This window comes from Empidonax traillii, unplaced genomic scaffold (assembly GCF_003031625.1).
Source record: "Empidonax traillii isolate 1590-97213 ecotype Southwest subspecies unplaced genomic scaffold, ASM303162v1 scaffold8:size5222938, whole genome shotgun sequence".
Taxonomy (NCBI): Eukaryota; Metazoa; Chordata; class Aves; order Passeriformes; family Tyrannidae; genus Empidonax; species Empidonax traillii.
In genome coordinates this window covers 4,335,161-4,362,337 of record NW_020955201.1, presented here as the reverse complement: position 1 = coordinate 4,362,337, position 27,177 = coordinate 4,335,161, and the positions used below count along the sequence as shown (strand labels likewise).

Genomic DNA, 27,177 nt, shown 5'->3' with positions numbered 1-27,177 from the left:
TGCACATAAATATACTCTCATCAGCCATGGGAGAATTATTTCTTAGGGAAATGGTAAATAACTGTAATTATTTTTGAACTGCAACTCTCTACACAAGAATGTGTTCTTAAGATAGAAACCTTGTATTTTAAACTGATGTATTAGCCAGGCACAGACGAAAAGTGCAAAGGATATTTACATACTACGAGATTCCCATACCATTCTCTACCTCTTACTATGGACCATTTTCTGTGCTTCTATTTTTTTGTCACTCTCCTTGAACTTTTTTCAAAAAGAAAGAATATGTTAGAAGAAAGAACCTGAAAGATGCATTATATATGGATGCCTCACTATCTGGATTTTATCTGTACCATTTTGAGACTTACTAATTAAACTACCACACTTTTCTCTGCATGTCAGGGAAATCAAAGGTCTCTTGGCATCCCTGATCATAGAGGTCCCGAATCAATCAGAGAGGACTTAAGTACGTGTGGCACAAAATACATTTCAATCTTCAAGAATGTTACTAAAAGGTATCAGAGGGCTTGCATTAAACTGGCTTCATCTTGTCCTGTTTTCATCTCTGCCGTTGCAGGATGGAAAATTAATTTCTGACTACAGATTCTGACAGGACTAAGGAAAAGAGTGAAAGCTCCAGTAACTTCCCCCCTGTGAGAGATTCTTCTTTGTACTTTTATTTTTTCACTATAGAATACTGCTACTATTAGCAAACTAGTTTCTTTTGTTTCCACCTTGAAACTCTGAGGTTCAGATAATGACCCATTAGTACCAGCAAATCATGGAGATCTGAATTCTAATGCAATCATGTATTTAAAACTAAACATTTAATTAAAACAGCCATCCAGCAAACACCTTAACTAAAATAAAAATCATTGTTATTTACAAATAACAGCCTAACATAATTTATAAGGATGCTTTCTGACACATTTTGACAGTATGAGTAACTTGCTCCATTGGAAGACTTAGTTTTCAATGTGCAACCATCCATAAAGGAACTACTTTGGTTTTATGTGATGGTTTTAGTCTAGGCCTTCCTTGGTGACCAGTTTGTAACCAAGGAAGTAGCCAAGTACCCAGTATTCCATACAATTTTTACGTAAACCAGAGTATAAATAAGTCGGAGATTAGAGACCTCGCTCTCTTCTCTTCCGGCGAGGTTTGGGAACAGTGGGTCCCTGTGTTGGTCTCGCTTATCTAAGGCTGAGACCTGCAGAGTCCACCGTCCTACCACGTGGAGGTTTGGAGAGTGCTGGCTGTGACTGCCGATCCTGCTGTTCTAAGGGACGTGGTGAGATCTGTTTTGTTAGTTATTAGTATAGTTTGATCTAGTATACCTGTTCGGTGTCCCTTTTGTTCCCTTTTGTCCCCTTTTTTCCCCTTTCCCTATCCCTTTGGGGGGTGGACCCCCTTTTACTGTGTATATAGCATCTTAACTGTACATAATTGAAATTTACATAAATATAGATATATTTTTATATAAGCAGTTTGACTTTGGATTCTTTAATTTTTATAGTTTCTTTTTTTTTCCTTTAACTTAAGGGAAGAAAGGAGGGGGGAAGGGGGGCTGCTGTCGTAACTTTCGGGCATTTGGCAGGGAGTCAAGTCCAAACCGTCACATTTTAGTAATCAGAAAAAATTTCTGCCCTCTTTAAGTCAGTATTGAGAGGTATTGACTTAAAGCAAGCAAGCATTCAACCTGACACTAGCAGAAAAGGTGCTCTGTACACTTAACACAAGAACAGTTGCAGAAACCCCTAACAACCCATGCATAAGGTGAACCACACAGCTTGTCTGGGAAATATGAAAGTAGTAACTACAGTTCATTCAACCTTGACCTGATCATTACCACAGGATGTCCATTCTCATTTTTGCTTGTTTCAAGAAAACAAGCTTACTGAGTCCTATATACATACACACAAATACGCATATAGCAAATTCAGATAATTATGACTTAGTAATAAAAAAGTATCAGAAGGAAAAGCTGTGAACAAACATAATTCTTATAATTTCCAATGTAAACCACAGCTGGAGGTTGTGTTGGCTGTTCAGTAGGTCAGACTAACATGCTTGACAGGAATTAATGCCAGAGGTCCAGAGGAGGACAGCCATAACAGCAGGGAAGTTACCAAGAAAGCCCCTAGGTGTGAGTTGGAAGACAAGTAGATGAGCATACTTTGCTAGAGAGAAATCAAAGCCGGTAAGCTGGAAAGGGTCAGTCTTCTTCAAAGGACAAGACTCCATGGTATTTACTTGTATGATTCAAAGCTCATGCTGGGGAGAAAAGATGCTTACTTGTAAAGGTAGTATTCAGCTTGATCCACTTCTTCTCGTGAAGAAATGTTGTCAACAAACTGATTAAAACATAACAAAAAAAGCTTCAGGAGGGAGCACTCACAAAGCACATTAGAAGAAAATGCAATAACAAAACACATTTGTCAACATATTTAGTTGTCTGAGAGTACTTGAATTCTTCACATTTTTGCTTGCTCCTAACTGGTTTCTTCTAGACTGCTAGAAGTCAAATCTTTTTAAACTGAGACAACTCCCTTCCTCACCTCTGAGAAATTTTATGCACCTTGCAGGCCATCTGAGGATTAAGTCTCTAGAGTTCAGTACCCTGTATTTTTTGTGTTCTTCTGAATTGTTTTCTCTTAATCACATCCTTTAATTTAAGAATACATTCAAGTCCTTAGTTTTTTTGCTACAGTTTTGAGTGAGCCTTGACACACCTTCACTTTCTTTAAAAAAATATCTTTTTCTCCAAAGTTTGACTGTTGTGCTTATTCTTACAATATATTCTGAAGAACAAGACAAAAGCATTTTGTATTTCACTATACACATAAACACTGGTAAGAAAAAAATCAACTCCCATGCTACAAAGCACACTTTTCCTCTCATTTACAACTCTGTCTTCTTCAGGCAATCTTAGAAAATTGCCAGTGCTATCAACTAAATACAAGCCAAGTTTTCAACCAGAGTTTGTCTTATGGTAAGTGTATCCTGTTTTCCTTTACCTTGTACTAACAAAAAGATGCTGAAAAACTAAAGTCTTCCCAATATAATACCTTTAGCTGAGAAAACATAAAGATGTTCTCAAGGTCATTACTTCTCTTTATCCTAAGCTAAAAATATTAAATTTCAGTTGACTGGTATTTGATCTCCCATTTCTTAATTCTTCTTGCATGCTATACATATACAGGTCTCATCTTTTGATTGTGGCAATAGCATGCCTAGGTCCTTTATCTACCTTTTAGAAAATAAGTATCTGCTGTGAGCTCCAGGTATTGGAAACTGGGGCTGTTTGACAATCTGAAAATGCCATTTCTCCACGAAGAAGATCACCCCAAAGCAGGAGAATGCAGGAAAGGAATAAAGCTAATTAATAAAAAGGAGAGGAACGCTCATTTACCTCATGGACCCTGTCTCAGAAGCAATGATCAAGAATGCTTGATCTGTAAAAATGCTTGTTCTTCTAACTGAACAAATGGTTCTGTGACTCCTTAGTCAGTGGTGCAAATGATCCTGAAATTTGTTTGTTTTTCTTTTTTTAAACAAGTGACATATTTATTCTCTCTCTTCAGTACAAACACTCTCTAACACAGATAACTTCAAAGCACATCTCACATCTTTGCTTTTACTCCCCCTCTTTAACCCATGCAGAGGATGGAAGTGGTTACTAATTCAAGTAAAAATAACGGCTTTGCTTAACCCATGTCAGCAATTGTTCTGCTTCAGTCTGCTGCAAGGAAAGAAAACTACAGAAGCAAAATATGTCCACCTCTGCCTCACTGACAGAAGTCTGGAAGTGGAGGAAGACAGCCAGTACAGAGCGTGAATGCACTGCATTCCCTTAGCAGTCTGGATTCTTATCCAGTTCCTGAGGAGGCATTTAAGCTCTCAGAAAGACAGAAACCACAAGGAGGCAGGGAATATATATTAGGGAAAAACACAACCCACTAATAGTGAGGCCTGATTTTACAGGAAAAAGAAATATTCTGAGGACCCTATGGTCCAGGTACTAACTCATCAGTACAAAGTAACAATAAAACAGCTTTATACAGCAACCTATATCTATACAGCAAGATATTTATGATTCCCAAACTCCCAGCTGAGGTGATATCATTTGTCCCTTCTCAGCTCACTTGATTACACAAGCATTCCACTTTCATTTCTATCACGTTACGATCAGGATTTATTTTCTTACCCGGGCTATTGTCAAAGAACTGACAGGCAGCTTTCTTTCGTAGGTTCTGTCCATTAAGTGAGCCAAGTCAGCTGCAGAAAGCAGAAAAAGAATATGTTTAATCAACTGGTATTATAGGAAAATCTGCAGAGCCACCATATAACCTTGAATAGAACCTGTGTCCATGAAATCAAATCTGGTTCCTTGTTAACATCTCATTTTGAAGTTGTATGAAAACAATTATTTCAATTATTGTTAAATACTTTAAGAGAAAATAATATGTGAAAAGGTTCTCAATTAGAAAAATGTAAAATGCAGGGAAAAGCAAACTACCCTGTAACATGCTGGATGAAATCAGTATAACTACTACAACTCATCTAAAAGAAACAACAGACCAGATGTCCTCAAAATTCCCACTTGGTTTCAAGCCTAGCATATGCTGGACAGTGCTTTTGGCATGGATTTTTATTTTACAGTAAAACAATGAGAAACAGAAACAAGCAGGAGCATACTGACAAACTCTTCAGTCATAAACAACAATACAAAGAAATCCTGTTAATCAAACTGAGCCCTGTGCCAGTATTTTATTAACTTTATAGTATTTTCTTCAATAGTCATATAACAAAATTAATTCAACCATACAGAACTTGAAGCTTCTGACTGCTGAACAGGTAGCCAGCCATTGCTGCATTTGATGAATTTAATTGGAAGTTAAATTAATTTAATTTGGCGTTTTAGTTTTATGCTGTTCCTGGAAAACGAAGATGACAGCAAAGGATGCTGAGCTGATGTGGGTCACCAAGGCCATACTACACCACTAGATAACCACTAAAAACCAGATCGACTTCTTTAATGGTAAACAAATTTATGTGGGAATACCATTTTGAGACAGCTAGAGAGAAGTATTCGCTCTAAAATCTGATCTGCTGGACGCAGCAATGTGGACCCAAGACAGACAACTGCACATATTGGGAGTTCATTTATCTCTTCCAGAACTATAGTTGTTATGCATCACTCTCTGAAAACTAGGTGATTCCTATAACTATTTTGGGCCACACTCAAGGCCTGAGTTTGGCATTTCTTTTGTCTAGGTGCTCATGAAGATGAACAGCCCACTTCAGGAAACACTGAGTACTTAAGTAGAATATAAACCCAATGAATACAATAGCACGAATGCCAGATCACAAGAGTGTTAGCCATTACACACCAGCATCCTCTGGGAGAGTTCACACACAGAATTTTAATGACTGACCTTTAATGCTGTCTACAACGCTGGAACTCTCCACCAGAACTATAGCAACACGAAGCACTTATCAATCAGCTCCCGTGTAAGAGTCACAATAAACTGAAAGCTGACTAAATCTAAAAGAATAGCAGACAATTTAAGATAATGGGAAATTTAGTTTTGTTTCCAGACAAGCTGCTGTTTCTGTGGTAGTTACCAGATAAGAATAATTTGCAGTAAGTTATTCTTTACTGGTTTGTTTTCTCTGAAAAGCACCTAAAATCAAGACTTGCAAACTAACAGTGGTATATAAACCAAATCAACATTTTAACAGACAGATCAAAATTCCATGTACATTTTAACAGATACATGTTGCAAGTGCTTTTATGTGACTAATTACCAAAGAGGATACTAGTGAATATAGTCTCTCATACACAATGCCTAAAAATACATTTCTACAAGACTAACTCCGTCGAAACTAAACTTATCTAAAAACATATTTCTGTATATTGAAGAATCTAACGGATTTAAATGAACTAACAAAACAAACCATAAGTATGAGCTGAGGTCATTAAACTTCTGTGCACGTGGTTTCTTTTATTTTCATTTGTTCACAGAAACTCAGTGTCTTGCAGCCTGCAACAGCATGATTAAGGACAATGACTAAGATAATACTGACCATAACCTTCCAAGTCAGTGGTTATGACTTCTAACACCAGCTTGGTGGCCTAGGAAATCACCACAGTATCAGTTTGATTCACAGTGTGTACCTATCCACAGAACACAGCCACATCAAAAAACAGTACATTATCAGTAAGTGGTGCATTTGATTACTATATAAGGTCACTTTTATTCTGTTTATATCCTTGTATTCTCAGAAATGGTTTATCCAGGATAGTGCTATGAACCTGTGATAGGGAAAGAAGATCCAAACGTGGTACAAAATTTACTTGTCCTGGGAATGATGGGCAGAGCTAATTCATAGGCTAACCGTTTGATATAAGGAAAGATTCATTTTAAAGATCCAATTAAAATAGAAAGGAAGGCTGAGGCAACAATTTTACCTTCCAATTTGTATGTTTCACATTTCTCTTTATTTCCATGTAACTAGCAGCTTCTGGAAAGAACAACAGCTCTGTACTGTAAAAGGCTTTGAATGGAATTCAAGTCTGTGGAGGCAGCACTGCCACCTGGTGTTAGAGATGAGACATTTTAGGTACTCTGAATCTAACAAAAAAAGACATTTCCTATCTCACCTGGATTCTGCCACCCCCTGAGACTCTGCTAATTGTGGTTTTTTTTTTTATCAAGGTGCTTTACTGTCACTTACTTTCATTCTTTTTAGTGATGAACCAACTGAAGCAATGGAAAATTTAAGACGAGCCGTGCCTTCTGTTTCCTTGATACTTCATTTTTAGTAAGTGGAGTCCAAATTACTTCTATGCAGGTATCTTCCTACCAGTACAGAGCTTGTAAATTCCAAATTAACATATTTTCCATTCCTATCCTCTTGGACAAATTTTGTACATAAAATACACATTTTTCAGTACCAAAGTTTGCTAAACCCATACATGCCTGGAATGCTAAACTGAGATTACAGAGATGACAATAAAGTATATCTTACATGGACACAGTAAATGAGTTCAAGTCTGGGAAGACACATTATTGCAGCAGAGAAATGGAATTGACTTTAAATAAGAAAATACTGAAATACTTTTTTTCCTTTTTAAGTATCCTCACAACATAGTTTTGCATAGTAACAGTTCCAAAACAATGTCTGAAGGACAAATAAAAGAGCATCTCCTCAGCACAAGGAATTCACTCTAGCTATAATCAGCAGTTACTATACATAAGATTATATGTGCAACCATACAACTGACACCTACAGAGCAGACGTCTGCAAGGCTGTCTCCTCTTTGAAAATGCTACTAAAGCTGACACCATGTTAACTTGTTTTCTCTTTTTAGTGAACACAAAATGAAAATGCAAAGCAGTTCTTTGAAAAGCATGGAACAGACATCTGCTTTGGATCAAGATCATCAGCAGAGAAGCAGCAAGAACTATGCCTGCCAAACAGTCACAGATGATCTTGCCAGGCCTGGGAAAAGCCAAACATGGACTGGACCAGCACTTGCACAACAATGTTTTCTTTGGCAGTGGATTTCTATTGGCTACGACATTTATCAAAATAAGAGCCCATTTTCACCTGGAGGTGACTGGTTCAAATACATTCCAGGGCACAAATCTGTGGCTCCAGCCCAAAAAACACTGCATGAGCAGTCCTATTGACAGTAAAGGGTAACACAGTATTAACAGTCTCCACAGGATCTATAGCCAAGAGGACCCATCAGCTGTTTGTGATCCAGGTATAGTACCTGTTGGCAATCCCAACCTACATGCTCACAGCAAATACCAGAAACAAATCAGGGCATAAAAAACATCATTCTGATCATTTTGTCTGGCTTCCTGCCTGACACAACTCCTGGAATTTCACCTGCTGGTTCTTCTTTCAGCCTCATAATCTGCATTATAAGTAACAACTATAGTTCAGGGGCCCAGGAAACAAAAAGAGAAGACAAAGATTATGCATTAAGGAGTCTCCAAACACCCATGGTACAAAATACTGCATATTTATCTTTAGCATGGAAATATGTTTTGCAAGATGCTTTCCATTTAACATTATCACCAAAAAGATGGTGGAATGTAATTTCAAATGTAACACAGTCAAATAATTTAGCTATAAAACCCGCACTAGAGATCTCAGTTCCGTATGCAGATACAATTTAACTTACAGCTTCTTGAAAATAAAACTTTTAGTTCAATTCCCCCCCCCCAAAATTCTGTAATTCAACAAGAAACAGCAAAACTCTGAGGAAAATGTTCCTTTTAAAAAATGTCTTTAAACAGGATTGTCCTGTAATACTTACAGTTTTCCTTTCGTGCTGCTGTACAATTAAAACAATGTCAATGAAGACAACACTCGGACACAGCCATAAAACTTTGGATTTTGTGAAAGAAAAAAACTAGCTTGAAGAACCCAAATATTAATTAAATGGGCAAATTCTAACTTGTTTCTGCATTATAGCTTTCAATACATTTGACACATTTTTAACATGTTGAACACTTTTTGGCATAGAACCTTAGAAGCATATTGCCTCACACATTTTCTTATTTACAGATGATGAGCTAGTCAAAAATTAGTTCAGGTTGCAACTCATTTGACAAAGTAGAGACAAGAAACAAACTTTTCTCACCCAGGTTATGCTCCTCTTTTTGTCTCTTTTCCCATTTTGAGCTATCCACATAGGCCGCAGAAAGAAGAGATCTTCTACCTAATGAAGTAAGACAACACTATGTAAGCCAGTTTGCCTAGACAACTCTAAACAAACTAACACTTTATTAGATACTAATTTTTACTATCCCATTTACTGTGTGTGATGCATTAAGCTGTCTTTGTAACATAGTACTCAGCAACTACTACTGTAACAATTCTGATTAGTTGTAATCATTATTATTTTAGTTACTATTTAATTATTATAATTATTACCTGAACTCTGTATTTAAAAAAAGGACAAATTTGTAAAGGCAGAAAAAAATCCAAATAAAAATAAAAGCAGTTTCTTTGTGCACATCAGCAGTTTCTTTTTCATCAAATGGTAGCAAAAAAAACATGGCTAGGTACAAAAGGCTTTTCTGCTGTTGCTGGATTATTACTTTTTCCACCTGTAAAGACTTGTCTCACTGGAAGAGAAAGTTAGATGTTCATCTGGAAATACTTCCCTTTTAATATTCTCCATTTTTTCTATCTCTGGTGAACTACAGATTAATGGAAACATTTTTTGAAGTTTTTTCCAAATATTCATTGTAATACCTCTGAAATCTGCTCAAGATGCTGTATTAGCTTTGGAAACAAAACAGAAAATGCTTCAGCTGGAAGAATTTGTACATCAGTCACAGATGATGAGGTCTTGAAAATGGATGAGGAAGACCTGGATAAAATTTGTTGAAGGAAGATATAGGAATACATGTCGAAGGTTGCAGAAAGTAATGTTAAAAAATAAACATTACAATGCTACACGGAAGTCTTAGCAACTACCTTAAAGCTTTTATCTGAAAATCAGCTGCCTCTAAAAGTTAAGTTTTGGTTGTGAAACAATTTTTCTCCTCATCCTTCTGACACACAATGATAAACACAAGTCCACCTCCGAACAATTTTGCAAACTCCTGTCAAAAAGACCCAGAACGTGGAATTCCACAGTCAGAATATGAGAATACATACATCACTCTACCAAACAGACAACACGGTATTTTTGTTTGGGTATGGTTTCTTTTACTGCTATTTTTCATTATGTTGACAAAAGAGACATACAGAAGACCTGGGGACGCTGGTGTGGGTTTCTGGGGACTTTTTGGTTGGGTTTTCTTTAGGATAAATTACTGTTTGCTCATTCACGCGAAGGATGTCACTAGTAAGCATGAGGCTTTAAAGAATTATTTTCCATAGCAAAACTGTCCGCCTGACAGCTCTATGCTCGAGTAAGCCGAGGTTAGGGCTGAGCTCTTCAAGCCGGTTCAGCGCCAGAGGGAAGGGCGGCGCAGTTGTACCCTGGGCATCCAGGAAGCAGAACGGAGGAAAGCGAGCTCCACTCGTGAAAAAGCACAACAGTCGCCCATCACCACCACGCTCTGGGCAAACGTTACTGAGCTCAGTTCTCCCCAAGGGTCAGATTTTTGGCTTTTCCAAGACATCAGCCTGGTGGTGCTTCTGTCACCGGCGTTACCAGGTTGTGCAGAGCACTCACTGTCGCGGGCTTGGCGGCCTCTCATACAATTCCGCGTGGCTTCCCCCGGCCCACAGGGGCAGGTCCTAAAATGTCGAGCTATGATATCCGCACGGTGAAATATCCGCTAAAATACAAACTGCGAACACCCTCCTACACTGCGCAATAGCGGTAAGACGTCCACAGAGCTGCCTCTGATTTCACACAGATATACGAAGAGAGAGAGAAACGGGGGAAGGTGAAGTCAGTCCCGGCGCATTATCCAGTCCCTGCTCACGCTTACCACCTCAGCCTGCGGCAATCACAGCCACCAGCGCCCCCCGCCCCGCCGCGCCCCCCAGAAGCGCACCGACCTGGGCCCGCGCCGAGAGCCCTCCTCTGGCAGAGCACGGCGCGCTGGAGCACGCGGGCAGCCATAGTGCCGAGGCCGGAGCAGGTGGGCGGTGTGGGCAGGCTGCGAGCGCCCCGCCCCACGGGCCAGGCCCTGAGATGGCGGCGGTGCTGGCAGGCGGGTCCCGGCGGGCGGCACGAGAGGCGGCGCGGTGCTCGGCGGTTCGCCCGCCCGCCCCGGGCGCCTGGGGCTGTGCGCCCGCAGGTACCGCAGGCAGCGCGGCGAGAGCGGGCGGCGGGGGCCCAGCCGGGGAGCCAGGCTGTCCGCCAGTGTGGGGAATACCGGGACTGCAACACCCAGCAGGTCCGGCGGCCGCCGCCAGCCGTGTGCCTGACGGGAGCTGTAGTTTCTGCGTGGATGCCCTTCCCGGCGCGTGGTGGTGTAGCGAGGGGTTCCTGGTGGGGAGGCCGAGCAGTGAGGGTGGGCAGTGCACCGCGGGGTGGGTCGGCAGCGGCCCTACAAGATCACGGAAAGAATCCCAGAATGGCCTGGGTTGGAGGAGACCTTAGAGATCATCCGGTTTCAACCCCCTGCCGTGAGGACACTTTCTACGGGATCGGGTTACGAAGAACCCCATTCACCTTGGCCCCGAGCATTTCCCGGGATTCTTGCCCACACCGTCCATGCATCTACAGCTTTTCTGGGCAACCTATTCCAATGCCTCACCACCCTCAGAGTAAAAAATTTTTTCCTAATATAAGTCTCTCTCTAGCTTTCCTGTAACCCCCTTCAGGTACTGAAAGGCCACGGTAAGGTCACCCTGGAGGTCAGCATTAGTGAGTGTATCTCCTACTTGCTGCTCTAAGGATGTGACATTTAAAAGGAAAGGAACAACTAAACACGTGCAGTTTCATAAATGTGTATTTATTCTGGGAGGATGACAGTGTGATCTAGACTCTGGGCTTTGGAGACCTCCAAAGGTACTCCCTTCCCAGAGAAGGAAATGGGAGCACATGGAAAACAGGTACATGTTGGAGAGCTTTGCAGCGCAGGCCCTGGCCAGGCTCCTGGCCTGCTGTGCCTGTGCAGGCCTCACTCAGGTTACAGCTCTGTTAGACCTCTCAGAGACATGGAGCCCTCTGTTCTGCCTGGTGTTCTACCCACCTGTCTTCAGTGCCAGCCTGGTAGAGCGTTGTGAGGCAGAGCAGGTTGGCTGGTTCAGTTCTCTGAGATAGCCTGCACCACCTGCACATGCCAGCCACCATATCCGTCTCCCTCCTTTTTCACTGGAGGTCCCTTTGCTTAGTTCGCATGGGTTTGTTTCTGTAACACTGTAAGACATGAATCTAAGGAAGCAGTGGAATTCATCAAATTGAATTCAAGAAAGGTAAAATTCTGCTGCCCCACACTATCTGCTGACACTCTCTGTGACCACTCAGTGTGATGTGCAGTGTGCTGGTCCCACTCCAGGCACTAGCATGATTCCTTTACCAGCTCTGGAGAGGCCCAGGACTGAGATGGGCTTTTGTTATTAGACCAGCTGAGGTCTGTGGGAAGTAAATGGTGGCATAATACAGGTCAATTTCATGCTAGATAAATTGTGTTTGTTTACCCACTGGAACAGTTTCCATTAAGTTTAATCTATGAATGTTCCCTTTAATGGTTTTTTTGCTTCAGGTTTTATGAAGTGTGTCATTAGCATACTTTGCTTGCATAGAAAACAATTGAGGTTTTTTGCATGGCCTGTTACATTTTTCTAGGGAAATGCAGAATGAGAATAAACAACCTAACGCAGTTCCGTGCTTGCTCTTGTCCCTTCATGATTCAAATAATTCTTTAAGAAGCTAAAACCTTAAAATATTAGGGTGTAACAATGTAAGCTACTACAGTGACTCTCTGTTACAAACTCATTAGTTGCAAATAAAAATCTATTGGACATCTGATTTTGTAACAGCAAAAACTTGTCAAATAGCTTTTGCATGACACTTTTATTAAAGCAGCTTGCAACACAGTACAATTGAGGTCAGCAAGCAAAGTTAATTCTGAGATTCTAGACTCAATAACTGTCTTACTTTTGATGTCTGTACTGCAACAGAACTTTACTAGGTATCCTGAGAGTTAGTGGATTCCAAGTAATATGGTTGGTGTTTTTATAAATTCAAAAAATAAGCATTTTGTGTCTTCTTACTGCATTTGGAGCTTCCAAAACGATACATTCTACAGCATTGAGGACAGCACTTAAGGGGAAAGCAAGCTGTGCCAATAGTGAATTGTGGAGAATAAAGACATGACAAGAAAATCATAATAAAAGTATAAAAGGGGGGAAAGATCTTATTCCTGAGCAGAATGCTCCTCTTCTTCGGTGAAGAGAAGTATTACCTCTAGTTTTTCTTGTGCTCATTTAATAAGTAAACACTTCTTCATCCTTGTGCACATAAACTCCATAGAGCTGTGACATAGTATTTGGGTTCTTTTGTTAGGGACATGAGCAACTGCAGTGTTTGCAGTCTGTTTTTCAGTGTCATACTGACAATGATCTGGCATCAGAAAATTAAAGTCAATAATTCATACACGCAAGGTTCAGTAGTAATAAACACTGTAACATAAAACTCAACTTCCTCTTTTTTGTTCTTGTGATAGGAAAACGGTATCTGCTAACAGAAGAAGATATAAAGTTACAAGAATTTCAACAGATGAAAGTGGCAATTAGAAACGAAGTTCATGGCAATAAAGGTATAGCATTTATTTCATAATCACCATTCTCGATTTTAGCATGAGTCTTGGGAAACAAAACAGTCCAAGTTACAAAAGTATGACCAATTGATTCCATTTATAGAAACAACTTACATCTTCCTCCTGCAGAATTTTTGTACCTACCATTATTGGAAGATCTGAGGCTTTGTAGAATGTAACAGTATTAGTATGCTGTGCTGAGAATATCTGTGGAGAAGCTTTCACGTATGCAAGGTGTTTGCATAAGACCTGAATGTTTGCGTCCTCCCTTTTCTAACTTTTTCAGGTAATCTAATCAGTCTACAAATACTGCTTCAAATACCTCATCAACAGAGAAGGTTAACACAAAGCCAAATAGTTACCTAACTGCCCAGGAAAGGCCTTCACCAGTAATTCTCTTTTAGTCTGGTCTGGAAATTTAGTTAGAATATTCTTTTAGGTTTTTTTTTCATTTCTAGTGTAGGTTCTCAGTTGTACACCCACTTCAGATGACATATGCTACACAGAATAGGAAAAACAAATTCAGGTTTTCCAAACAAATATAGGAGCAGAATCGGTGGACTTTTTCTGGCAGGGATTTTGTCATGCTGTTTATATTTCTTAAAGAAAGGAATTTGTACACATTTTAAACATAAACATAGAGCTGCCCTTATTTAAGAAAGGTTAGGCAAAACTCCTATTTTATCATGTGTGGGTGTTCTAGTGTTCCAAAGGTTATAGTTAATTTTAAGACAAGGAAGAGACAAATAAATCTAGTTTTATATAAATCAGTCTTTTGGGACAGAGAGGAAAGTGAAGTCAACCTGGCAGTTTTTTCTATATTTAGTAAAATTTAAATTGTGCAGTTGCGAATCATATTGTTATTATATTTTGCTGTAATGATGACATATTTATGTTGTTGTTTATTCATCCCATACTTGAGATACATTGAATTTTTTGCTAAAGCAGGTTTGTAGAAGCCAAATATTGGCTTTACAGGTCACAGTTGACTTTTTAGTTTCATACAAATAGTAGCATCTGAAAACTAATGAAAACATTGTGCTAAACACCTATTTGTGTGTATGTCTGAATAGTTTCTGTACTCAGTGTTTAATGTAATACGTGAAAGATGAAATAATTAGGGCTAATAAAAACTTCTTTTAGAAATGGAAAAAGCACTAAAAACTGTTTCACAGAATATATTATAGCTATTATTTATTGTAGTTATAATCCACCCATTAACTAGAATATTTATACTATTAACTACAGCAGTTATACAATTACCTAAAATGGTGTAAACACCATTCAGATCCCAGGTATTTTTTTAATTTCTGTGCAGTTTTAAACACGTCACAACCGTTAGGTATGCCTACTTGTATGTATACATTCTTCTGACTTTCAGGACTAAGCTCTCTATTTCTCTCTCAAGTAAGGACTTGCAATTGCATGTAACAACAGATATGCATCCGGTAACTGAATATGTTGTTCTCTGTGGTGCTACTTTTCACCTCTTATGTAGATCACAACTTGGAAACAGCAGTGGCCCAGCAGTGGCTACAAAAAAGATTGCTTCCCTCCTCAAGACATGGTCAACACGATGAGAGGAATGGGGCAGTCAGGTGGTACATGTGATTTTAATCTTGTGTATGTTGGTCAGAGGATTGAGATTACCAGCTGGAGCGCTCATCTTTGTGCTTGCTTTGTCATAGGAAAATGGGTGGGACAAAGAACCATCTTTTTTGGGGGCAGGATAAGGGAAGAAGCTCTTAAGTTTATGGCTGTGTATGTAAAAGCACAGATTATATAGGAGAGTCTTTGTGTTTTCATCAGCTGTGAAGAAATTTAAATCTTCTGTATGAACAGTGTTGAGTAGGTCTTATGGTTGTTTGAATGATGTGTGGAATTGGTTTTGTTTGTTTGCTTGCTCTTTAAAAAAGAACATAAGGCATAAAATGCCACAAAACTTTCTTCCTCATTAAAACTTTTGCATTACCTGGTATATTCCATAACATACACAATGGAATTAAGTTCACAATAAGCATCTTCTTGATTTTCCAAGTTTGACATGACTTCATGGAGACGTGTTGATATGCTTGTCTGTGAGAAGCTTTATGCATTTTTCTTGGTGAAAAAACAAGCTTTCTGATTCATTGAGTCTCCAATTTTTCAGGTACCAAGTATGCAACACCTGTAATGGAATTTTCTATAGACTTCTCCTGTAATATATTTTATTTTCAGATCCATATTTTAGAAGTATTAAAGAAAAATTAAAGAAAAATGGAATAATTCTCAAAAATGAATTAAAAAATCTGCTGCATTTATGTCAGACTTCATCTGATGTGGAACTAGCCAGGAAAGTTATTTACAGGTATTTTCTACAATCCAGGTAACGCTCTTTTCTGTCTTTATTTTTTGTCTTTTATTAGATCATCCCAGGTTATATCTGCAGTTGAGCGCTTGTCCTAATTCAATGGCTACAGGCATAATTAATTCCTTTAGTTAAGCCTGTGTTTTCATTTTCTTTGGATCTTCAAACCCTTCAAAGACTTTCAGGTCAAAGGAAGGTCAAGCTATGAGAGCAAAGTGGTGTCCTCCTGCAGAATGAATGGTGAACCACACAGGAAAATCATCCCACAGCTGAGAAGCAAACCTGTTTTCAGGGTTTTTTCCAGCCAAGACACACCTGATTATAAACTGGTTTGGAACCAGCAGTGGCAGATCAATGGCAGGAGGTTTTGTGAGTGAAAACTTTCCCTGCAATTACAGTGTAGAAACTATAAAGTAAAATTTAAAATACTGTCTTTTTGTAGAGGTATTTTAGGAGGTACTGCTGCTAAAATAGGCTGCTGCAACTTCTGTGCTATTGTTCCATGAATAGAAGGTAAAGTAGCTGGGAATTTTTGAGACAGAGACCCTTTGTATTATTGATTCAATGAAAATTACTCTATTGGTAATAGAAGAGATTATTTATTGCTAGTTAATTTATTAGTTTGATCAAAACAATAGTTTTTCCTTAAAGTTTAATCTCCTGTTATCTATATATCCTTGGTTGGTGTAGATAGAAAAGTGTGCCTCTGTCACTGCACATACAGATCTTGCTCTGTTTAAAGCTGTTCTTTCCTGGCGAATTCCATGCCCTGTGTGATTAACTTTTTTAATCTTTCCAATAGGTACCATGAGCAGAATGGAATAACAACCTTACATAATTTTAAATTTGGGCCTCTCTTTATGAGGCTATGTTATGAGCTAGACCTTGAAAGACCTGCAGTAGAACTTATCAAAGATCAGGTACTTCCCCCATATATTTCGAAAATACTATTATTGTTGTTAGTCATTATATTCTCAGTCAATATATTCTCAAATATTAGAAATGGTATGTTACCAATAGCAAAACAGTAATTAAAATGAAATTAAATGCTAGTGTGACTGCTAACTTTATTTCTGGATGATTGCATCATTTAAATAAAAATTGAATAAAAAATATTGATGAAAAAATAATTACTTAAGTTAACGTGGCTGATGCATGTTTTCCCACATTCTGTATCGCATTAGATCTTTCTTGGAAATGAAGGCTTCTGAGTTTTTCTGTGGTAGCCCTCTGAAATCCCTTCTTATTTGTACCAGCAGATTTATCAGGATACTCTGTACTTCAAACTCCCTCTGAACTCTCTAGAGGTGGTATGGTGTTCAACAGCTCAGGAACTTGGCTATTTTAGTGCTGAAGAAACTTAAGGACTTGTTTTTGAACATCTCTAAAATTCTATGTGTGCTATTAAGACAAGATATTAATCATACCCAGTGTGTGCAATAATATTGTGTCTTCAGAAATGTCTGCTAGCCAGTGAAAAGTCATCTCTCTGATGCTAATTCATTAAGGCATGGGATATGCCCGGCAAGAAATGAGAGAAGTCTTTCTATTATTCTTAAATTGGATGTGTAAGAGTATGTATTTCTTATTTTGGTTTGTTTTTTTCCTTATTGGGATCTGTGTCATTAAGACAGGTCCTGCTGTACTTGCAGGACGTAGTAATTAGTGGATAGTGAGATACTTCTTCAGACTCTGCTACAGAAATTTAAACTTAATTCATCTGACATTTTATTTGGCTATTCCCAGCACAGTGTGGTTGAAGCAGAACATAAAATGTAATTCCTCTTTCTTCTGCTACTCTTATCATCATCACTGAAGCTCTTGTGCTGACCTGTTCATCATTTGATATCGTGATTAGAAAAAAATTCTTTCAATTTCATGGTGGTGTGCTTCACTGCAAAGATACTGTTCACCAGCTGCAAGCTGTCAGGGACTTCTGCTTGCAGTGGCTTAGAGGTTACAATCGGTCATTAAAAAAATTGTAGGGAGACTCTGTGGGAAATTTCTGTTTAATTTTAGTGAGCTTTTGACCATACTGAGTCACTGGTATTTTAGAGGTTACTTGACAGAGGGATGAACAGTCAGGGAACCCAGAGAGTTAAACATTGAACTTGCAAAGATATTTATTCCAGTAGGAAGACCTGCTAAATGCTGTACACAGTAAGACTGTTCACTCTCCTGACCTTTTTTGTGTTTGCTCTATTTCTTTCCCAGAATTTGCATGGTTTTTTCTCAGAGAGTACATCGTTCCATATTTTGATGACTATGTTGTTTAAAAAGGGCCATTTTGAAAGTAAGTACTGTGTTTCCTAAGACAAGGTAATTCTGGGGAGAATGCTGCTCACTATATGTGTTGTGTGTGCATATAAATATATATATATATATTTTAGTGAATATTGCTAGTTGACTATGGTTTTAGATGGCCAAACATCACATAAATAAGTGTAGATGAGAGTGAGTTCTACTGTAGTGTGTAATAAAAGTGGAAGACTGTATTGGTCTTCTACTTCCTATGGTGTTGTTGCCTTTCAAGTTGCCTAGAATTGTTATTATCCAGGAGAACTTCTCCCCTAAACCCTCATCTCTAAAGTGCTAACTTCTCTTTGCTTTGTAATTTCCCATAGCATTTTGTTTTCTCTATTCAGAGTTTATTTTATGTGGGTTTTGAAATTATAAGTTCTTCAACAATTTTTTGGCTATTCTGCATTAGTGTCAGTGCAGAGAATATCCTTTTTCCAAAGCCGTGGTCTTCTCTTGGTTTGTCTTACTAGTGCAATCACACAGAGTGGCTTACTGCAGTGTTTAAGTCCAGTGCTTCAAATCAGCTTGGCCCTTTGTGAGGATAAGGAAGAATCATCTAACCAAACTTAAAAGATTTTCCATGAGAAAACCTTAAATTGAGTATGGAGTAAGCTTTTCAAGCAAATCCCTTTATTTGAAATTTGTTGAACACACAGCACTTGGTCTCTTGACATTTAGCAAATAAAAGTCCAGCAGCTGTCCTAAAAATTGAGACTGAACCACTGTAAAATTAACTAGGTCAGTACTTGAATGCAACCGTTATGCTGAGGCATGGAGTTATTGAGGAGATGTGTAGTTTGCTTAAAGTGGTGGAAGCTTTCTGGGGAGTTAGGAAGAATGAGGAAGGCTTTGTCAAGTATCTAGAATTTAGCGTCAGATTCATATGAAAATAATAAAAGAGTAAGGCCATATTCTACTGTAGACTGAAAACTTCCTTGCTAAGAAGAAGTATTTATATCCTATTATGTTTGCTCTACTTCTTTCCCAGAATTTGCATTTTTTTTTCTTAGAGAGTGCATCGTTCCATATTTTGATGACCATGTTATTTCCTATTTATAACTGACCATTCATTAAACTTTTTGAATTATTTTCTTTTTAAAATAACATGTTTCAGTTTACATTCTTGTTTTCAAATGGACTTACTGAGCTCATAGCATATTGAATTGTTTTTTCTTCAGTAACTAAAGGTATAGCCTTAAATTTGTGAAGTGAGTAATGCTAATATATTTTTGATAGGTGCTTTGGAAGTTTTGGTGGAAATGAAAAAGCAAGGTATACCTTTCAACAAAGAAACATATCTACTTGCATTTGCAATATGCTATAAACTGGTAAGTATTTTCAATTTACATCATGAAAAAGTGTTTGAAATGCCTTTTTTTGGATTTTAAAACGTCCGTATTTTCCCTGTCATGATTTCCTATCTCCTGGAAATATTTTAGACATATTTAAAAGTTTGTGCAGACATAAGCATTAAGGAAAAAAATTGCTACAGCCCTATAGTATTCTTTCTCTGGGAACTTTGCAACTCTTCAGACTATGCTGTGTGCTTGAGCCTCAATGTCAATTTTATAGTCTGGTTTCCTTAAGAGACAAGGTTTATGTGTGATATGTTCTGTTTGTCAGACATTCCGCATCCATTTCCCCCCTCCTCCTATAAGTAGCCTTGAACCGTTTCTGTAATTGCACCCAAATTTGACAAGGAACAGAGTTGTCAAAGTTAAGCTGTTCCCTACATACCTGATGAAAATGGACAACTGAGTGGAGAAAGAATGGAGAAATGAATGCCTTTAGTGAGAGACAGGCTACCCTTGAGCTTACCTGTCTTTTTAGCTCAAAGAAAAAGAGCGTAAACATGATGAGAAACTGGGCTACATTGGTTCTATGTTTCCTTAGAACAGTTTTCCTTTTGTAGCAAAGTGAAATCCAAAAACTTTTTTTTTTTTGATCTTCCTGTCCAGATTTGAGTCAGTTCTGCAGTTTGAAATATTAACATAGACACTTCCCAAACTCAGTTAGAAACTTTTCTTCCATCTTCTTGTGTTTTACAAAGATGCTAGCTGAGGTAAAAATTATACCACTAGACTAAACTTCCTCAGGTTTCTCAGCCATTCAGTGAAACTGAGTGCATATGTGAAAAAGGAGTAGGCTTAAAATAGTACCTCGTCAGTAATTTACATAGTGCTTCTGGAATTCTCAGTTCTAGTGAGTTAGGCCTGCCTTTAGGTCTGCTGTAGTTTCTTCCCTAAAATCTTTACATGTTTTTTTACATGACCTGCAGTCAGAAGGCTTGGACCCAGGGCAACAGAAAGGTTCCCAAGGCTTCTTTTTTCTACTACATCTGGTCCTACATGTGTTTTCAATAGAGAATACAGCCCATTGTTAATATTGATGAAAGTAGAGGGGAAACTGTCACCTGGTTGTTTTAACAGGCACAATAAACCCATGCGTTTTTTTCATTAAGATAAAATACTATCAATAGGGGAATAAGCTGTAGTAACCCTTTATGCACTAAAGAGGATTAGGTGAAGCTCTTTCAAAAGTTAATCTGCTGATTCATCTGTTAGGAGGAGGAGGAGAAACCATGAAGCTCAGAAGTGCTTTTGTGTATGATGGCAAGATAAGAAATGTCAGAAAAAATCTTGATGGGAAGTATCTTCAAGATGCACTACTTGAATAATGGAAATAGTGGTAGTGGTGTCATTAAGAGCAGTGCTCAATTTTTACCAGGTTAAATTCTTGGGGTTTTATGAATAATCCCGACAGAAACCAGTACAGAAAAATGCACAAGGCTTAAAGCTCAGATTGTTGCCAGGGGATAAACAAAGGAAATAATGTTTAATCTTTGTTCAGAGATGTTTAACAGGTCAACTCTAAAACACTTCTGGGATGTTTTACATCACTATAAGTCACTACTATCCTCTGAGATAACAGATGGTCCTTCTTTTAGTGCAGGAAAGAGCTGTAAGCCTTTGGATGACAACAAAGTATTTATGTAATAATCTTCTGGTGGTCAGAACGTTTCTAACTTTTGAAGAACATGTTTTAAACCATATTTTGCAGGAATGACACTTTGAACACTAGGAACAGAAATCAGCACCAAATATGAGAACTCTTATCCATATTGGTGGTACCAATTGTTACAAAACCTTCGTGCTGCCAGCTTTTAAATTTGGCAGATACCTTTTGTTTGAGGTCCAGTCAGTTCCACCCATAATTTCCGGTGTGAGCCGTATTGGTTTGGAGAGTTGGTGGTTTGTGAAGTAGCACACAGCTAAACTCATTGCCTTTTACTGTAGACTCTAGTGAAAATTCTCCCAGCAATAAAGGAAGCTTTCTGTGTTGAAAAACATGCAAATGTCTAAGCAGTCATATTAGAATGTATACTTTGGAAACATTTTTCAAGATTTTATCTGTAAAAGAGGCTAAAAATGGCTGAATGTTCAAATTGGCACATACACAGACTGCTTTAGTGTGATGATGCTGAGCAGTTCAATGCTTAGAAAATGTTGACTTTTCAGTCAATATTTCAGACTTTTCAGTCTACCTAATATAGATTCTAAAATAAAGTAAGGACAAAAATCTTCCTTCCTGATTTGGGAATTACTCAAAAGTGAGAAGGAAAGTGTCTGTTGGATTAGGATATTGCCACAGTTGTCTTATATCTTGTAGAAGCTGAAACAGGGCCAGGTGTAATTTTTAAAATAATGGAAGTTATGTTTGCCTTCTTTTGACCTCTGTCATTTTAAATATCGTATTTTGATGTTGTATTTCTCAGTAAGTGCTGCATGGAATTGACTTGGTTGGGTTTAGACACATATTGCCTTGGTGATCCTACAGTGTGTTGACTTCTGCATTCCGAGTATGATTGCATTCGCTTACAGTCCTGTCGGATCGCAACAATAATAAGTGCAGCTTACTTTGAAATTTCTATGCAGGACAACCTGGAGTCTGCCAAAATCTCTGCAAAATTGCTTGAAGAAGCACAGTTGAAAGGTGACACATTATCGCTGCGAGCATACTGCTTTGCCATGGCAACTGCTCTCAAGCAGGTACAATGCCTTTTGTTTTTGGTTCTGCCTGGGTCTCTATAGTTTTATTGTGAAAGAAAGTTAACATGGAGAAAGTGTAATTGATCTATGTAACAACTTCAAGTATTGGAACTTTTAGTCTCCTGAAACCGTGTGATTATGGGCAACTTTCACATAAATTGAACGTAGAAGTTCTGAAATATAAACATATGTCTTGAGTCTAATGTGTTTTGTGCTAGTAACAATGCCGTCTAGAAGATTACTAGAAAAGGAAAGAGGCGAACAGGTTAGATGTAACCATGGACCTACTCCTGGAGATTCTACTGTTTGGTGATGATTTCCTTTAAATAGAATCTAAATTATAATTTAAAATATTTGTGCAATCGTCCCTTTAAAATGTTTATCTTGGGAGGCAGGCTCAAAGGCTATTATGTGTCTTGCCCTACTTCCTGGGAGGTGGCCTGCCTTTCTCCACAACATGTTTCTGAAACAAAATCTCTATCTCTGAAACAAAATGAAATGTGCTTGGTGTTGCTGTATGTAAAAATCAGATAAAATTCTTGTTTTACAAATGGAGTAATGCTCCACATTATATTTAACTGTTCCTTAAGCTGTGTGATCTTTGACAGTACTTATTGCTGTGAGTAAGATGTTTCTTGATCTCAAGTAACATTGCTTGATCTAGTAAACACCAGTTTAACATTAAGTGTCTATACAAATCAATTGATGACACAGATACAGTACTGTAAATGTCCAAAATTTAAATTTTACAGTACTGTAAATGTCCAAAAGGTTAAAAGGGCTGGGCAGGATAAATATCCACATTAACATATGCTGCACTTCATTTAAGTACTCTGATGTGTCAAACTGAGCACATGTGTAGATCTTGTACTTTTAGGTGATCTCGTGCTTGGTGTTGGTTATGTGCCACACAATGTTGTAAAGACCCAGATGACATGAGTAATCCAGCATGGGATGTTTCTTTTGCAGGCTGCACACTGTTTGGTGTCTGTGGGTCACGGTGAAGGAGTTTTAGGTGCTGAAAAGTTGTGAAGGACTGTTTTTTTCTCTTGAACTTTTATTGCGAAAGTTTGTGACGCATGTTTGACTGTATTTTTTTTATTATTTATTATTTCTTCCCAGAATGATATAGCACAAGCCAAACTTTATTGCTCCCAGATAATGAAAACAGAGAACAAACTATACAATAATCTTAAAGTAAGTATGCTTGCTTTGTATTAAAATCTTGCAGAGGAGTATGCTACACTGGACAAAAAACTTCCCTGTGCAAAGTAACAGAAGGGCAGCTTCTTAGGAGCATATTTGTGTTTTAGTAGTGTTGCTGAGCTCGTTTCTGACCCAACAAACAATTTCTTTTGGGTGACTTACATTCTGAACTGTTAACAATCCTCACCCATTTTTTAAAATAACTTTCTACCATAGAGGAGACCAGTCCTACATCTGTGGGTACAGAGCCATGAACAGTTTCTAATTATGACACTGTAATTTTTTGCTTTCTTGGTACAAAAGATTAAAAAAACCACAGTTCGAATTAAATGCCTTCTTTAGCTGTGCTCTGCCCTCTTCAGGCCTCCTTGAGCCCTACAGACCTTAGCCACTTTTGTGCATGCAACAATTTTTTTTTATTTGCACAGTCTGTAGCCTCAGAGAAAGTCTACTGCACGTGCCATGTAAGTGACCTCTCTAAGCTACGGCAAAAACCACTTTATTCAAGAACAGCTAATTCAGCCTTATCAGAAGAGCTCTGCCTTCAGGCACACCGTTCCTTTCCAAGTCTCAGCTCTGAAAAAAAACAAAGCAGTGAGGAAATGGATCATTCTGTCTGCTTTCTTTGTGGTGAATGGATTTTTATCAGTGCAGCATCTGGAAATGTATTTTGTCCTGCTTTGCTTTATGTTTTTCTCAAATATTTTTTAAAAAATTTGCATTCTAAGTGCTACTTGTGTGGTGTATTTTGATTCTATTTTCAAGGTTCTCGTCCAGCTCAGATGTGGTTTGCTAGGAGAAGTAATAAAGACTTTAGAGGCAGCAGTGGAAGTAGATACTCCTCCCTTTGTGAAAAAACTTGAGTTTTCTGAGGAGGTGGTAAGTACGCAGTAATGACAGCATGGTCATGATGCTTGTCTGAATTGTTATAATGGTGGTTCACCTACAAAACCTCAGGTGCCAAAGTTCACCCTCCTGAAGTCTGGGTTTTTCCGATGCCAAAGCATCTGTCTGGCTTCCTGTACTGTTGGACAAAACACTTAGCTGTTCACTTTCCATGATCTTGCTCCTGAAAGCTCATACTTCATCTGAATGCAGATGAAGCCTCATCTAGTGGCATTAAATAATTTAATCCCTTGCCTTCTGTGCTATTTTCATTTGATATGAAAATGAGAATAAAGTTGCTGATCACAGTGATATTGTTAGGTTGGTAATTTTTGCAAAGATCTGTGATGCTATACAGGGAAGTGTGATATGAGAAATAGTAGCTTTTGCTATTTAAATATATTTTACTGTGAAAACTGCTTTTACAGTCTTGATCAGCAAGAAGGCTTCCTCAGAACACGTATGTAGCCTCTATCAGTTTGTCAGCTTTGCTACTGCTTTTTCTGAAATTCATCCATGAATTAATTTTGAATGTCCATCTAGAACAAGACAAGAATAATTAAATACTTAGCCTTTTACTGCTGCCTATTAAACAGAATTAGTGACTGATATGTAAAATAACAAATATCACGTAGAAAGGGGTTATACCTTTCAAAACATAGCCCATTTATATTAACTGCTAAGTGAAAAACAAATTCTTTAAGCAACATTGCATTTTGTAAAGTCTTTGCAATAAATTTTGCATGTATCAGTGTTGTATTTTGATTTTGTTTGGGAAATTTGTTACAAGCAGAAGACTAAGCATTAATCCTAACCCTTCCCTTCCACAAAAGCTTACTGATAAATAACTTTTTTTTTTAAGAGATTTACTTAAATCTTTAGCTCACACTCTGTGTATGGCATACAGAACTTCTTAAATCTGTAGACTGAATCTGTTGTCTGTCAGATTCTATGGTCTGACTTATTGATTTGTTCTGTACTGTATATTTACTGAGATGTATAATAATAGTTAGAATTATGCCGATCTGAAAAATAGATTCCAGGAAGCAATTACGTTTCCTGAATTTAAAAAGAAAATAGTTGTGTTAGTCTGTACTAGGACTGAAAATAGGACTGTACAACTTTGAGGAAGTTTTAAATATAATAAACCCTCTCTAATAGATATCCAGTGCATTTCCACCATTGTGTGGTGATGCATAATGTGTGTTCCATGAAATCATTCCTTAGCCACCTATCTTATGCTGTTTGTTTTTTATGATGAATGATTGCTTGTCTTCAGTGTGATGGTAAATCAAGATCTTCACTTGCTGAACTGTAACAATATGTAATTTTCTCTTCCTCAGCTGGCTACAGTCAGGGAAAAGATGGAAGAAAACCCTGACCTTTCTGTCAAATTAGGAAATACTTATATGAAACTACAAGCTTCTGGACAGATTACCATGTGCACACTGGAAGACATGCTTTTCCAGATTCCTAGTTCAAAGAAGACTACTACAAAGCTTTTAAGTCAGAAGCGATTGGGCTATCAGGCTGCTAATCCACTTCAGTCAACTCTGTTGTTGGAATAGTTCAGTATTTGGTGGCAAACTGAATGGCTGATAGCATCTCTTAGAAGCCAGATTCAAATAAAATGTCTTCTCCCAATTTCCACAGTGAGCAAGTGACCTCTTCTGATTTTCTGATATTAAGCTTCCCAGGGTAAGCAGATCTTGGTGCAATTTGCAAAGTTTCTTAGAGCAAGTATGATTGCATTTTTAGACTATAATGACTTTAATGACTGTAATGGTTTTAATGACTCCAGATCAAATGTGTTTGATTTTAGCAATAAAAAGCTGTTTGTAATTGTTAGTCATGTACACCCAAAAATCTGTACTCACCATCCAGCATAGAAGGAGTTGGAAACAGCTATACCTTAGCTGGCATTTGAGTGCTTTTGGTTTACTTCTGCCTATGAAGTGATGAACCTATTGATATAGAACTTGGCAGTCCTCTAAGCACTAGACTAGTTGGAGCCCAGTTTGGTCATACTCTCCAAGCTGGGCTGCATTATCTGTCCTCTGGATTCTGTTGTTTTTATTTTGTCTCTGCCCCAGTCGAGCAATGTCAGAACTCAGGAGTATTCTTTCTGTGAATGAATCTGTGCGTGCTATATCAAACTTTATTGAAGCCAGTGTGCCACTGTGAAGAAGCGAGAACCCATCCATGCAGAAACACAGCTTCAAAGCAGATGTGGCTATAGCACATCAGATGTTTCTATCTGAGGTTCTGCCTCTCTAATTTTTTGCTGTCGCAATGTGTCCTGTTAACGCTAAAATGCACAAAAACTGTTACAAGATAGATGGAATTTCATGCAAATGTAAGTGCAGAATTATTTGAGGTGTTGTATCAGGGATTGTTGATATTTTTTGGTCTGTGTTTAGCCCAGCCACCTGTGAAAGTTTTGTTCTTTGCCTGCCAAGTTCACTGATAAACAGGAGCTTCATCCTTGGAGAGACAGTTTCTTGTACAAACTGTTTTAATTGCTGTTCTGTGATTGGCTCATTGTCTGTAGAGGACATTTGAAGGAGAAACTGAAGAGGAGAGGATGAAGTAAAGCCCCCAAACGCAAACAGATAAGACCCCTTGAGTAAAACAGCACAAGTGCGGGGGGAATCCCCACTTCTCACGCAGTGCTGAAGGGGTGCACTCACAGAACGGGGGAGGGACCGAAGGCCTCTGGCTGGGCAGTGCTGCCACACCGGCCCAGGGAGACATCATCAGCTAATTGGATAAAAATGCAGGTGGCTCATGCTCGGGGCTCTCAAGCTTCACATGAAGGACAACGTTACCTTTTGCGGGGGCGCCTGCAATCTTTGTGAGCCTGCTGACCCTCTGAGGATGCAGTCTCTGCTATGGGGAATTCTGGTTGTCCTGGGGTCGGTAAGACAACCTCGTAAAACACACCTGCGTGAGTGGGTCTTTGAGGGCTTAGTTCATTCCTCTCCTTTCCTGTCTCTCGGGTTCCCATTTATTTGGCCACTTTTTGTAATAAATATTGGGTTTGTTGTTGAGCTTTCAGCAGTGTCTTCGTTTTCGATCTCAGCATCCTTTTGAACTCACCTGTTTCGGGTGTGTATCACAATTTTGCGAATCACAT

General features: G+C 38.4%; 2 protein-coding genes across 8 annotated transcripts in view; one reads left to right on the top strand and one right to left on the bottom strand.

Annotated features, from left to right (window-relative positions):
- Window positions 1-10,627, bottom strand: part of MRPS27 (mitochondrial ribosomal protein S27) — a 40,768-nt gene extending 30,141 nt beyond the window's left edge. For all 3 annotated transcript variants that reach the window (XR_003571199.1, XM_027883531.1, XM_027883541.1), the window contains exons 1-4: window positions 10,543-10,627; window positions 8,663-8,740; window positions 4,205-4,275; window positions 2,293-2,351 (exon numbers count right to left, since the gene is read on the bottom strand). Coding sequence is in view for 2 of the 3 variants with exons in the window: in XM_027883531.1 (XP_027739332.1) it covers window positions 2,293-2,351; window positions 4,205-4,275; window positions 8,663-8,740; window positions 10,543-10,606 (272 nt within the window). In the remaining variant the exon portion in view is untranslated. The remainder of the gene's footprint in view (window positions 1-2,292; window positions 2,352-4,204; window positions 4,276-8,662; window positions 8,741-10,542) is intronic.
- On the top strand, window positions 10,020-25,697 carry PTCD2 (pentatricopeptide repeat domain 2). 5 transcript variants are annotated; one of them, XM_027883593.1, is made up of 10 exons: window positions 10,020-10,192; window positions 13,161-13,253; window positions 15,471-15,618; window positions 16,403-16,520; window positions 17,815-17,893; window positions 19,138-19,229; window positions 21,837-21,950; window positions 23,073-23,147; window positions 23,922-24,035; window positions 25,385-25,697. In XM_027883593.1, the coding sequence occupies exons 2-10, from the start codon at window positions 13,214-13,216 to the stop codon at window positions 25,607-25,609; spliced, it is 1,005 nt and encodes a 334-aa protein (XP_027739394.1). In that variant the 5' UTR covers window positions 10,020-10,192; window positions 13,161-13,213; the 3' UTR covers window positions 25,610-25,697. The 5 variants fall into 5 exon arrangements, with proteins under 5 accessions (XP_027739394.1, XP_027739378.1, XP_027739386.1 ...); XM_027883577.1 differs by having other exon boundaries at window positions 10,020-10,427; XM_027883585.1 differs by lacking the exon at window positions 10,020-10,192 and adding an exon at window positions 10,529-10,625.
- The last annotated feature ends 1,480 nt before the right edge of the window (window positions 25,698-27,177 follow it).